The sequence below is a fragment of the Gossypium hirsutum genome, chromosome D12 (genome assembly GCF_007990345.1).
Source record: "Gossypium hirsutum isolate 1008001.06 chromosome D12, Gossypium_hirsutum_v2.1, whole genome shotgun sequence".
NCBI lineage: Eukaryota > Viridiplantae > Streptophyta > Magnoliopsida > Malvales > Malvaceae > Gossypium > Gossypium hirsutum.
The window spans coordinates 2,050,798-2,063,878 of NC_053448.1; the positions used below are offsets into that span (position 1 = coordinate 2,050,798).

Genomic DNA, 13,081 nt, shown 5'->3' on the forward strand with positions numbered 1-13,081 from the left:
TAGAATTAAAATTTCACCAAATAATTACCTATTATTAATATACTACTAGAACATTTTGTCCGCTTTCGCTAGGCTTCAATTTTTTAATTATTTATATCTATTAAATGTTTGTTAAAAGTTTAATATATCTTTATTTTAATTAAAAATATTTTTATAAAAGTTAATTTTTTTTTGTATTAAATCAAATGACAAATGATTGCCTTAAGTTAAAATAATCATATGGTCCGTTTATTATGTATAAATTTAAGATTTAATATCTATACTTTAATTTGATACAATTTGGTTCTACTTTTAGTTAGTCCAAATAATTGATTATTTCGATTAAAATGTTGAGGCCGGAGTTTCTCCTAGAAATATTCATTCCAGACTTATTATACCAAAGTGTTAGGAAGATGTACTTATTATACCGAAATAGATTTTTTTTTTGTATGTGTAAGAAATGTGCTTTTAAGAAAAAAATCACGACAATATTTTAACTGGAATAATTAAGGATATTAATTATCTAGACCAACTTATGCCATTGATAAAGTAGATAATAAAATTATATCAAATTAAAATATAGATTAAATCCTAAACTTTAGCAAAGTAGAGAGATCAATACTAAAATTTTACTGCCATCTTATAGAGCAAAACATAAATAAATAAATAAATAAAAGGTGAAAAAGGACAAATGTGCTGACAGGATTGTTTAAGACTTTTTTTAATATAAATAATAAATGAAATTATAAACATTGAAATACCGAATTAAGTAAAAAATTAATGTATAAAGATTAAATCGTAAATTCAAGCGTAGTATAAAGATCAAAATTGAAATTGTACCATTTTATGTAATTTAAATAAAATAAAAAATCATAATTATAAATTTTCTCATTTGGATAATTCTAAATAAAAGTGAAATATCATAATTTTAATGTAATTCTTTAAAATAAAAAATAAATTAATATTTTCTAATATTAAGTAATAAATAATTACTTATTTATTTTATTCAAAACTTTTATTTTAATTTTTATCAAATACACCCTTACTTACAATGATTTTATTCAAAGTTACCAAAAAATACATAAAATAATATGCAAAAAAAAAGAGAGTTAAAATTATAAATATGAATAATTTTAAAATTGGACATAAATAACTATGAATCATTTTGTTTTTCAAAAGTATAAAATGGTCCTAATTTGGGTTGTAACTGGACTCAGTATGTACTAAGCTCAATCATGCCGCATATGGTCCAAATTCAACCGCCATAACATTGACAACCCAACCGCAAAAAGGTCAGAAACACACACGGAGAGAAAACATCAAACAAATAAAAAAACATTCATATTTCGTTCTCCATCATTATTTTCAATTTGTGTCTTTCCTCCTCCTTCTTTTTCTTTTGATGATAAAATACGGTAGTTGTTTGAACCCACCAACCCCTCCCCTAGTTTTCTCCTACTTCTGCTTCTTCCTCCTTTTGATTTCTTTCTTCTTGTTTGCTGAAATCTTTTTGTTTTGATGTTTGATTCTTGGTCCCTGTAAAATGGGTTTCCAACATAGAAAGTTGATGTCTGATCCTATAAATGAAACCTCAACAAATGATTGTTCCATTTGTTACCAGTTCTGTCTTACATCATGTTCTGAAACATGTCCTGCTCTTTGTCCCCCTTATGTACCTCCTGATGTTGATATATACCCTCCTCCGAGCCCTTTTTCCGATTCCGGTTCTCATTCAAATAAACCCAACAAGTTTTTGATCATAACTTCAACTATCCTCGCCGCCGCTTTTCTGGTTCTTTGTTGTTTTGCTTACTATGTCTGGTGTTATAGACGACGGTCTAATGGTCGGAGCAGATCATCGGAGGTCGAAACGGATGAAACCCGAGATGAATTCCTAGATGAAAATCATGGTCCTATAGTTGACCATCCCATCTGGTATATCAACACCGTTGGTTTGCAACCGTCCATCATCCGTTCAATCGCGGTTTGTAAGTATAAGAGAGGCGACGGTCTTGTGGAAGGAACCGACTGCGCTGTTTGCTTGACCGAGTTCGAAGAAGACGAGACTCTCAGGCTGTTACCCAAGTGCAACCATGCTTTTCACGTTCCTTGTATCGACACTTGGCTTAGGTCGCACACCACTTGTCCTATGTGCCGAGCACCTATTGTTTCCAACCCCGGTAATAGAGGACCGTCGTCGTCCGGGGTAAATAATGAAAATCCGGGAAGAACTGAAGAAACCCAAGTTGTGATTGTGGAAGAGGATAATAATGAAGGACCTGATGATGGTGGAACAAGTGAAATAAGGGAGGAGGAAGAGAGAGATGAATTGGCAGTTGAAAGTGAGAGAAACAACGGTGATAGTTCGGGAACAGAGGATGGGATTCAAGCTATGAGAAGATCAGTTTCATTGAATTCCATGGCAGCTTCTCAGATCAGCAAGGATCCTATTAATGGTAGTAATCCAGAGGGGTCGTCTAATGGCAATTCAGATAATGAAAGGGGAAAAGAGAAAGAACCGAGCGTCAGGATTGTTCCAAGGAGAGTTGCAGGGAATCAAAGTTTGCTCAGATTTATGTGTCAATCTTCCATAGGTAGATCCTTGCAAAATAAGCCAGGTTTCATGAGAAGATCATTTTCTTACAGTGGGAAATTCTCGTTGCCTATAATCAACAACAAGACCCACAATACAAATCCTCCATTGAGAAGCTTTTGATCCTTCGCTGCTGTTTTGTAATCTACTTTCAGGTCAGACTTGGGAACCCGATAAGCTGTGGGTTTTTTTTTTTTTAAATATTTGCTGTAATATGAAGAAACTTTGACAAATAGATGATGTGAAACTTGTCTAAATAATACACAGAAACGAGGCTCATGAAAACAGGATCCATGTTGAAGCATCAGTTTTATATAGAAAAAAACATTACAGTTGTAAGTAGAGGTTTTGAGACAAAATGATTTTATCTTGTTGTATGATGATTGCTGCCCCCTTTTACATGCAAAGGGGCGAACTTCTTGTGGTTGTACAACAGCAAATGTCTCAACTTTAAGCATCCATCTTATCAGTCTCCATGCAAAAGGGGGCTTTGACATTCATGCCTGCCCTGCAGCTTTGATTTTAGTTAAAGATTATGAATGGATATCAGTCTCTGGTCTTGAGGGATATTAGTGGAAATTTGTTGGATTCTAGAATATGTTTATCCACTAAGAAAGGGTTTGTATGGCTATAGAATGCAACATGCAAATATGTTGATGTTGTATACAATTTCTCATTCTTATCCAATTGATGTAAGGGGAAAACTTTGTTTTGTAATGTCATCCCTGAAGTTGAATATTGTTACTCAACCAATCCATATGAATCAACAGAAAAGGATACAGGAAATATGTTGATATCTGTAGGAGTGAGACTTGAAGTTGGGGCTCTACATTCACTTGCTTAATTGCACAGCTTCTATTAATTATACTATTGATTTATCTCACCATTCTAAATTAACCGCAAAGGGAAAATTTAACCAGGTAAGTTGAGTAAGGCTTCTTTTGAATGCCCGTTTGATCTTATTTCAATGTGTTTGGAGTATTTTTTTTGTTTAATCTCACCGTACCAATCCATTTGGGTTGTAAAGAGCAGAATGATTGGAGCGTCACTCAATACACTCTGAACACCGATTTCTGCACTAGAACTTTATGCTCTAGTCAAATGTTCCAACATCCCATTGATGGTCATTTTTCCTTTTACACCCTTACTCTTATTTTTTCTCCATTTTAATTTTTTTTTTCTTTTGTCTCTTCTTCATTTTACCTTCTACGTCAATAAATTTGTATTTTCAATTGTAAAATAATTTTATTAATTTAAAATAATAAACATTTTCCCCATTATTTTATATCAAACTAATATAGTTTTTAGATTATTTTAAAATAACTTTTAGATTATTTATTTTAATTTTTAGATTTTAATTATTTTGATTTAAAAATGTTAAAAATTCCCATTTTATATAATAAAATACCGGAAGATACATTTTAATATTTTATTAAATGAATTTATAAATTCACATATTTTTGATAATTTCGTAAAAGTAAAATAATTTAAAAAACTTTTATTATATATTATTTCTAATCTAATGTCCTTAATAGTCATTTTCTATTCTCACCTCACTGCTATAGCTGCGTTTAAATCTAAACACACACCCCACCGTTGTTTTTAATCTCACCACTACATTAACTAATTTTACCGCCACCGCTATTTTTAACCTCACCTGAAGGTAAACACACCGCCCATCCAAACTAAGCCTTAGGTTTCATTCTAAATTTTTAAAATAATTCCCAAGCCCTACTTCACTTCAACTTGCCTAGGTAGATCTAAATGGTTTGATGCACTATTTAAAGAAAATGAAAATTTTTTTATTTAAATTAAATTATATAAAATATAAAATATTTTTTATATTTTTAACAGTAAAATGGGTTAAATCGAGTCAACTCAAGAATAAAAAATTCTAGGCTAAAGTTTAATCCAAAAGGGCCGGGCATAAACACCTCTAAGGTTAAACACTAATAACAAGTGTAATAACATGAAGAGAAAACTCATTTAATACATATGTGCTAAAATAGTTAGACATAAAATAGAGAATAATTATTACAAATTTAAACTTGAGATTTGAAGGGTGGGTAACACTCTTGAAAGAAAAAACCTCTTCAAGGTAAACAAAAAATAATAATTTTCTTTACCACATACAAATCATGTAAAAAATTACCAATTGAAATTAGTAAATTGTTAACTCAGGTGCTAAAACATGTAAAAAAGAATACCCCAATCAAACGTAGGATAAATAAAAAAACGTAAACCCTAAACTGTAAAGTGTGCTTGATCCAGTGAAAAAAGATAAAAAAGAAGGGCAGAAAATAAGAAAGAAAAGTGAGAGAAAACAAATAGACAAATTGTTCATTTTTCATCCCAAATCATAAAAACAAATAATTTAAAATTAAAATAATAATAACAGAGAAAATAAAAGAGATGTAAGCTAATTATTCAAAAGTGTGCATTTTTAATATTTTCATTTTTTATCTCCTTTTTCAATATTACCAATTAATGAATGAAGTGAAAATAATATTTTATATAAATTTTTCATCGCAAGATTATATATTGAGATCAAAGAAGGGAATACGCAAAAGATGACACTTTATATAATAAAAAAGCGACGAAACTTACCAAGAAAAGAAAGGATGCAAAAGATATAAAGGGGAGAGTTCAAGGGAAAGAAAAAAAATCCCACTTAATGTTAAAGATGGATATTTATAGGCGAGGGTGACCTTATTAATATGATTGGCATGGACTTAGTAGGGCTCTACGTGTAATCCATGTAAAAAAATAATTCAACACTTGTAATTGGTGACAAATTAAGAAAATTTCATGTGTTATGCGTATACTTGCCTATGAGGTTCATCGTTGACGAGATCTTGTCTACTAGTGAAGCCCTGACTGGTGATTGAGTAAGGTGTCAAGAACTAAGGTGAATACATGTCCGTAGCATTAGGAGGGTTCTTCTTCTCCCTTTTTTTTTTCTTTCAAATTCTACCCTATACATCATTCCTCTTCTTTAATGGCACTCGATACTTTACCACATAAATAGTCATCATTTACCCTTTTCTTCTTTAACTTTAATAACATATTTATTTTTACCTTATAAAATTTTCCTCTTTCTATTTTTATTTCCAGTTTACTAAACAAACTCTAAATATTAAACCATACACATTAATTCTATTATTTGATGAAATTAAAAAGCAAAAATAAAAAAATTGAAAACCAAAGATAACTCTACTATAATTATTGATTAAATTTTATTTAATTAATATAAAATTAAAGTAAATAGAATTAAAATATTATTAAAAATAATTTATTAAATAGATGCTTAAAAGAAAGCTTTTAGATTCATAACTCCATTAATATTTAAATCATATAATATTTTATAAGAGAATTTTGCTGCATTGTTGGTGCAATGAATTTTATATACCATAAGTGAAAACAAAAGAAGATTTATAAATAAATACAAATAATTTTTTAAACATAATTAAATAATAAATACTAAAACCTTAAACTTTAAATACTAAATTCTAAACCTAAGATTTAAACCCTAAAGCTGAGATTTATTAATATTTATTTATAAAATTCTAATTAACTAATATTTAATTAAAATTATTAATATTTTATTATAAATATTCTACAAATATTTTTATTTGATCTAATAATAAAATATCATATTATTATTTGTCGATACCGTATGAGATTCAAATTAATAACATGACACCATAAAAATAATATTCAATTTGATATCTGAGTTATTTTATTGCAATTTAGCACTTGAGTTTAACTTTAATGTTCACTTTAGTATCTAAATTTTTTTAAATTGATACTTAAGTTTTCTTTTGTCCCATTGAAATACTTGATTTTGGTTTTATTGTTTAATTTGATATTTTAACTTTTTTTTATTTCAATTAAGTACTTTTAAATTTTTTTACTAAAGCACATAGGTCGAATATTTATTAGGCCACGTAATGCTATTTAATGTAAGTGTTAAATTAAATATTAAAATTGGGAAAAAATTAATTACCAAGTTGAGCATTTAGGTAACATAAGGGTATTAGAAAAAAAACAAATGGTACGTAAATGGGGAGAAGCCAGTTGGATTGGCAGTTAATAAAAAGGCGGGGAAGGACATAAGAGCAGCAGACACCGTGGAAGCAACGCACTCTCTCTCGGTCACGCTTCTTTTCATCTTCTTTTCTTTTCTTTTCTTTTCTCTGACACTAAGAACGAAAGAAAATAATTTAGTATCGTATATTAGTTTTCAATCAAAGCATGAAGAAACTTTCCCTTTCCATCAAACCCCTCTTCTTTTAATGCTTCATGATCCCCATATTCCCTTTCATCTATTTTCCCTCTCCATCAAGGTAACCTTCTTTTCTTTTTTTGGTTGTATATAATTATCAGAACTAAGAAACAACCCTATTTAGACAAGCACTTGGATTTCATAGAAATCTGTTTTTATTCCTCAGAAAACCCTCTTTCCCTCTTCGGTGAGTAATGGGGTTTAATGTTCTTCTAACTAAAACCCTTGTGATTGATCTGATTTTATCACTTAAACTTTTTTATTTTTATTTTGTTCTTGTTTTGATTCTCTCTGATCTCTGGTTTATGACTACGCAAATGGGAAGAAACTTTATACAGATTCTGGGTTTATTTTTTAAAATAATATTTTTAAAACGAATTCAGGGATATGTTCTTATTTCTTCTTAACTAGTCCAAAAAAAAAAACTACTGGTTCTTGTTCCTCTGATTATTATTCAGAACCAAAAAGAAAAAAGAAAAAGATGACGAAGCTTGTTTATTTTATCCTCTCTTTCTTTTGAGAGTTGCATGCCTTTGCTTTTCCTTTACTCATTTTGGGGTTCATTAGTTCTTTGATTTCTTATCTTATCAGGTTGTATTTGCAGAAAAAAGCAGATCGATACTGAGAATGTTTTATATGTCTGTTGATATGGCTCGAAAGAAGAAGAACAAGCGGCTTCCAGTGTCTAAGTTTTAACCTTCTCTGAGTGGCTTCTTCACGTTTGTGTTTAAAGTTTAATTGATATATAAATGAATAGAATAATGGTGTCATCTGAATACCTTTTTCCGGAAATGCAGGAAGTGCTCAAATATTTAAATTTATGGTAGTGTAGTTTATACATAATTTTTGCTTTTAAGGAACTTAGTTGTTGAGTTTATGTTTGAGAAATTTTGGAGTTTTGTTATTAACTCAGTGAATCCATTACCTTGCTGGGTTGCTAGTGCCTAGCAGTTAACCTTTAGAAATGTTGGCAAGTAGTCTTCCTTGAAATGTTCAATGGAAACCCTTGGGAAGAAGAGGAAGGGCTCGGAAATGTTGCCATCATGTCGTAGGTCCTTTTCTCCTATAACGGTTGTTTGGCCTCACTTGTCACTGGAAGATTACTCGAGGCAGAAAAGGAAGTGTAAGGAAGATGAAGTGCTTAAAGTAGCTGTTGCCTTTGTTACGAGAGTAGTCAAAGGGATTGCCATTGCCCCACCTTGTGGGAGTGCATCTTTGGAACCACCCAATAGGGGCCTTAAGAGGAAAATTGGGTGTATTGAGGCAGCAACTCAATTTGGTCGGAAAAAGAAGATTGAGCAAGATTATGATTTGGGTGCAACAATTGGGAGTGGAAAATTTGGATCGGTTGTATTGTGTCGAAGTAAGGTGAATGGCGAAGAGTTTGCATGCAAAACGTTACGCAAAGGTGAAGATCTTGTGCATCAGGAAGTGGAGATAATGCAACACCTCTCTGGTCATCCTGGTATTGTGACATTGAAGGCAGTGTATGAGGATCTGAAATCTTTCTTTCTTGTGATGGAGCTTTGCTCCGGGGGACGGCTCCTCGATCAGATGGCTAAAGAGAGGCGTTATTCAGAGTACCATGCCGCTAATATACTCAAGGAACTGGTTCTAGTTATCAAATATTGCCATGATATGCGTGTCGTTCATCGGGATATAAAGCCTGAGAATATCCTTCTCACAGCTACTGGACAGATGAAGCTCGCAGATTTTGGATTAGCTGTGAGGATGTCAAATGGTAATTTTTTTCTTTACCAAATTTATTTTGGTCTTACAATATTCATGGATATGTTCTGAAGTCTTGATCATTTAAGCTTGTAAATTTGTAGTGGGTTCTTGATATTTATTTTCCCACTAGTTACAGCATCTGCTAACATCTTCTCCTTTGGTTGAACTGCTTCGAGTACATCAGTAGATTAGTGTGTTAAACCATGACTGGCGCAAAATTTTTTTTTTGGATAAACTCATATATTAACTGCATTGTTTCTACATTGATTCTTATAGGGCTGTGAGGGTATGTTGACAAGCAAGATGTCCAAAGTTCTCTTTTGGAAATGAAGTATATAAGTTGATGCTGTTAGCTGTGTAGCATGACCCTCTTTTTAGTGAAATGACAACATGTAATGGAATTTTTTTTGAAATAAAATGCGTTGTTCCATCTATGTCTATAATGGTTCATTATTTTTGTGTTCTCCTCGATGTTGCCTTTCCATTTTTAGTTTTATACTGTTTCTTTTACATCAGTCACTTATGGGAAGTTTAGACAAAATGAACAAATTGCTTTCATTCTTCTAGGTCAGAGCTTGACAGGTGTGGTAGGCAGTCCTGCTTATGTTGCCCCAGAAGTTCTAACAGGCCATTATTCGGAAAAAGTTGACATCTGGAGTGCTGGTGTCCTCCTTCATGCCCTCTTGGTTAGTGTGCTTCCATTCCATGGTGACACTTTGGATTCAGTATTCGAGGCTATTAAGAATGCTGACCTTGATTTTGAGAATGGTGCGTGGAGGTCCATATCTCAACCTGCACGAGATCTGGTTGCACGTATGCTGACAAGAGATGTTTCAGTGAGGTTAACTGCTGATGAAGTATTAGGTAAGCATACTGTGTTCTCCCCCCTAGATTATATAAGGCTGTATATCACAGTATAAGATATCTAGTTAAGGCAACACCTGTAAAGAACGGTTTCATTGATCTGCCAAACATTGTAAATCATTCAATAAATATTTCATTAGTGGCTTTTTTATGGGAAACTAGTAGCATGCCATTTTCATGTTTTACACTCGTGAATCCTGATTCCATGAATGGTGAATGTTACTGAAGCATCCACGGGTTATTGCAATCTTAAGTCAGTTTCTTGACCTCTTATGGGCCAAGTAGTTTTAGTTCCGGCACTAGATATGACTGTAGTTTGTGCATATATCCGTATGGGAAATGGAGTAGACTTCATATACTTATATGGTTCATCTGTAGTTTTATGAAGAGTATTAAATGCCGGAGTACCCAAGTTCTTGATTGTGCCTCTTGATGCATTTATGACTAAAATGTTCCAGGGCATCCATGGATATTGTTCCATACTGAAGCAACATTGGGAATGGCTTCTCTTGAGACAAAAATGGGAAACCATGAAAAACCGGCTTCCCCACAACTGACCGTCTCACCTGGGGTTGTGTCGGAGAGAAGCAAGATGATACCCAATGGCTTTCTCAATGATGATTCTTTCCTGTTTTTATCATCTAATAGTTCATCTACAAGGTCAGAAGTGCAAGACAGCGCATTGGTTGATGCTCTCACTGTTGCGATTTCTCGCGTGGCAATATCTGAACCAAAAAGAACCAGGCTATGCGGCCCTAGTGGTCCTATTCAACAAGAGTGTTCTTCTAACATTAAGGTCAACAACAACAACAACAACCTCTGTACAGCATTTTGAGTCCACTGCATTAAAAGTGGTTATAACCGTGGAGGATAGCTCACCATGACTGAAGCTTTCAACTGGATGGCAAATACTATATGATAGTTATAAATAAGCTGACTCTTCTAATTGTTATGATCCATGACCCGAGTTCCTGCTACTGTTTTTTAAGAGAAGCGTATTTGTTTTGAGACTTTATGCGATTGACTTGTATGTAATCTGGGTTGTATGTATTATTACTTAACTTACTGGGAAGTGTTGGATCTGCAGATTTGATATGTAAATAGAAACTGCATTTTATGGACATCACTTTGTTTTGGGCATGCAGGTTAGTTGATAAACACGGATGCTATCCTTCAAGAATACTTTATATACATACAAATGTTTTTATATCGTTAAGGAATAACTTATAATTCAAATTAAGCCGTGTCATTCATTTTTAAAGAGAGAAGATATACACATCCATAGATAATCTCTTCTCTAACTCATTTCACTTTGTTAAATTATTTAAAAGATAAACAGTCAAAATTAGCAGAGATGATTCATTTCCTCTTACAACTTAATTAAGTTTTTAAATAATTTAATTAACGTTAAATTGAGTTAGGGAAGGGATTGTCTATGGATGTGTATTTTAATAGTCATGATTTTATTTTAGGATCATCCTAATTATACTGAGTAAATACATCGTATCAAATACATAATACATATATGATCCAATGATTATAATCTGGAAAGAAAACAGGGAATATTTCAAGATTCAGATTTTGGCATCATTCTGGGTCAATATATTTTGAAGTTTGTAAAGAGGTAGGCATTAATTAAAGCTAAGCTCGAATCAAATCAAATCGCTCAAAGTCTAATATACAGAGAAAAAAAGGGGTGCCAATGCTAGTTGCAAAGTTACATCAAAGCGAGTAATTTTCCATTACTATAAGCATTGCATGCTTCATGCAACTCCCACTCCTTGATTTGAAAGTTAATGTGAATCCGGAATCATCTTTCATACATATATTTATAGATATAATAGAAAGATAAGTGTTGAATTATATGTTAAAAAATAAATATCAAATATGAATATTTTAAAAAGAATCCCAATACGAATAAATATATGTATGTTTAAGTGGGACTATTTTTTTGATTATTTATAAAAATGATCCACTTTTTTTATTAAATACATAAATGATCTGAAATGAATAGTAAACATGGGTGGTGTCAATCTCATTGGTGTCACTACCTTGCCACGTTAAACAATGATTGACCTGATTGCTTAAAAAAAAATTTTGGGTGGTGTCAACGTATTTGGCACCACTAGTATAAATACTCCCTCCAATACCTTAATTACTTGTATTTCGTGGGAGTGAAAAATTTGTTTAGGGTGGTGCCAATCTATTTGGCGTTACCAATGTCAGAATTTTGGTGGTGCCAAATAGATTGACATCACCAATGTCAGAATTTTGATGGTGCAAAATAGATTGATGTCACCAATCCTTAGTCCCTTTTTTAAGTGTTTTTTTATTTTTTAAAATTATTTTTTATTTGGTGGTGCCAATGTCTTTGGCATCACTACTATGAAATTTTTGGTGGTGCCACTGACACTGGCGTCATCACAGTATTTTTTTTTGTTAATTTTTTTTGTGGTGCCAATATTATTGGCGTTATCAAATGGCTATATATACTATAACCAAATGAAAGATCAATGTAAGGAGAAGAGTTTTTTTTTAGAATTTTATTATGTTAAAGGACGAAGGGGAGGGAGATCAGGACTGATTTTTTTATTTATTTTTGTGTTTTTATTTGTTTGGAAAATTTTATAATTTGAAGGTATGTTTTATTTAACGATGATGCGGTGGAGCTCTGACACTGGAAAATTTAATGGTCCTTTTAAGGAGAGTAGATTTGATTCCTTAATTTCATATGTGGTAACGATTTCAAGTAAAAATAAGGGTCTCAGTTGCCAGTGATTTATGCGGTAACAGGTTCAAATTGGTTATGTAAGTCTTTTCATTGGTTGTGGTAGGACAATAACAGTTTCAAATTGGTTATGCAGCCAACGTGTGGATTTTTTGGGATTCTGTAGGCCAACAGGATGTTTGAAGGTCCATTGGAATCCCAATTGAATAGATGGGTGATATTATCAATATCAACAGCGTCTGAGCTGCAAAATATTAGTACCGAGAAACTTGCTCGATTGACTTGCTCATGTTACAGTTAAACATGGTCTTTTTCAATTTGTAAGACACAATGATGTCAGTCTTGAACAAAATTGAAATCACTGTTTAATTATGTTTTATTAGTATTGAGAAACTTGCTAGTGTTGTCGCTAAAAATGGTCGTTTATGTTCTGTTGTAATTTTTATGTTTCAATTTTCAACAATTTTTTTTAAATGTAGAAAAATGCAAATCACGTACTAAAGTAAGTTATTTGAAATTATTTTGTAATGTTGCCAATGTAAAATTATATTTTGTAAAATATAATTTCTGAATTATGTAAATTAATAGTTATTTAAAATGTTGCAAAATAAAATAATTTCCATTTAAATTATTTCCGCAATGTGAATTAATCGTTTGATAAGGGGCATAACTAAAAAAACATAAATATAAGGGGCGAAATGGTGAAAAAAATAAAGATTGGGGGGATTTTAAATAGAAGAAAAAAGGAAGGATAAGGAAAAAAGAAAGTGTGGGAAAAAATGAATAAGAAAGAAAAAATAGTGGAGAAAAACTGACGAATGAGAGAAAAAAAAAAGAAAGTGGGAGAGGGAGTGGGGTGGGAAAAAACAAGAAAAAAAAAGGGAATTTACGTATAAAGTAA

General features: G+C 31.9%; 2 protein-coding genes across 5 annotated transcripts; both read left to right on the forward strand.

The window, feature by feature from the left end:
- The first annotated feature begins 1,252 nt into the window (after positions 1-1,252).
- Positions 1,253-3,151, forward strand: LOC107929007 (RING-H2 finger protein ATL54). Its single transcript, XM_016860331.2, has 2 exons — positions 1,253-2,727; positions 2,840-3,151. Exon 1 carries the CDS (start codon positions 1,523-1,525, stop codon positions 2,693-2,695), a length of 1,173 nt encoding a protein of 390 aa, XP_016715820.2. The 5' UTR covers positions 1,253-1,522; the 3' UTR covers positions 2,696-2,727; positions 2,840-3,151.
- A 3,475-nt stretch (positions 3,152-6,626) lies between these two features.
- LOC121224616 (serine/threonine-protein kinase PEPKR2) lies at positions 6,627-10,573 on the forward strand. 4 transcript variants are annotated; one of them, XM_041108178.1, is made up of 4 exons: positions 6,627-6,726; positions 7,449-8,598; positions 9,156-9,452; positions 9,911-10,573. In XM_041108178.1, the coding sequence occupies exons 2-4, from the start codon at positions 7,854-7,856 to the stop codon at positions 10,285-10,287; spliced, it is 1,419 nt and encodes a 472-aa protein (XP_040964112.1). In that variant the 5' UTR covers positions 6,627-6,726; positions 7,449-7,853; the 3' UTR covers positions 10,288-10,573. The 4 variants fall into 4 exon arrangements, with proteins under 4 accessions (XP_040964112.1, XP_040964113.1, XP_040964114.1 ...); XM_041108179.1 differs by having other exon boundaries at positions 6,636-6,918; XM_041108180.1 differs by having other exon boundaries at positions 6,636-6,726; positions 7,462-8,598.
- The last annotated feature ends 2,508 nt before the right edge of the window (positions 10,574-13,081 follow it).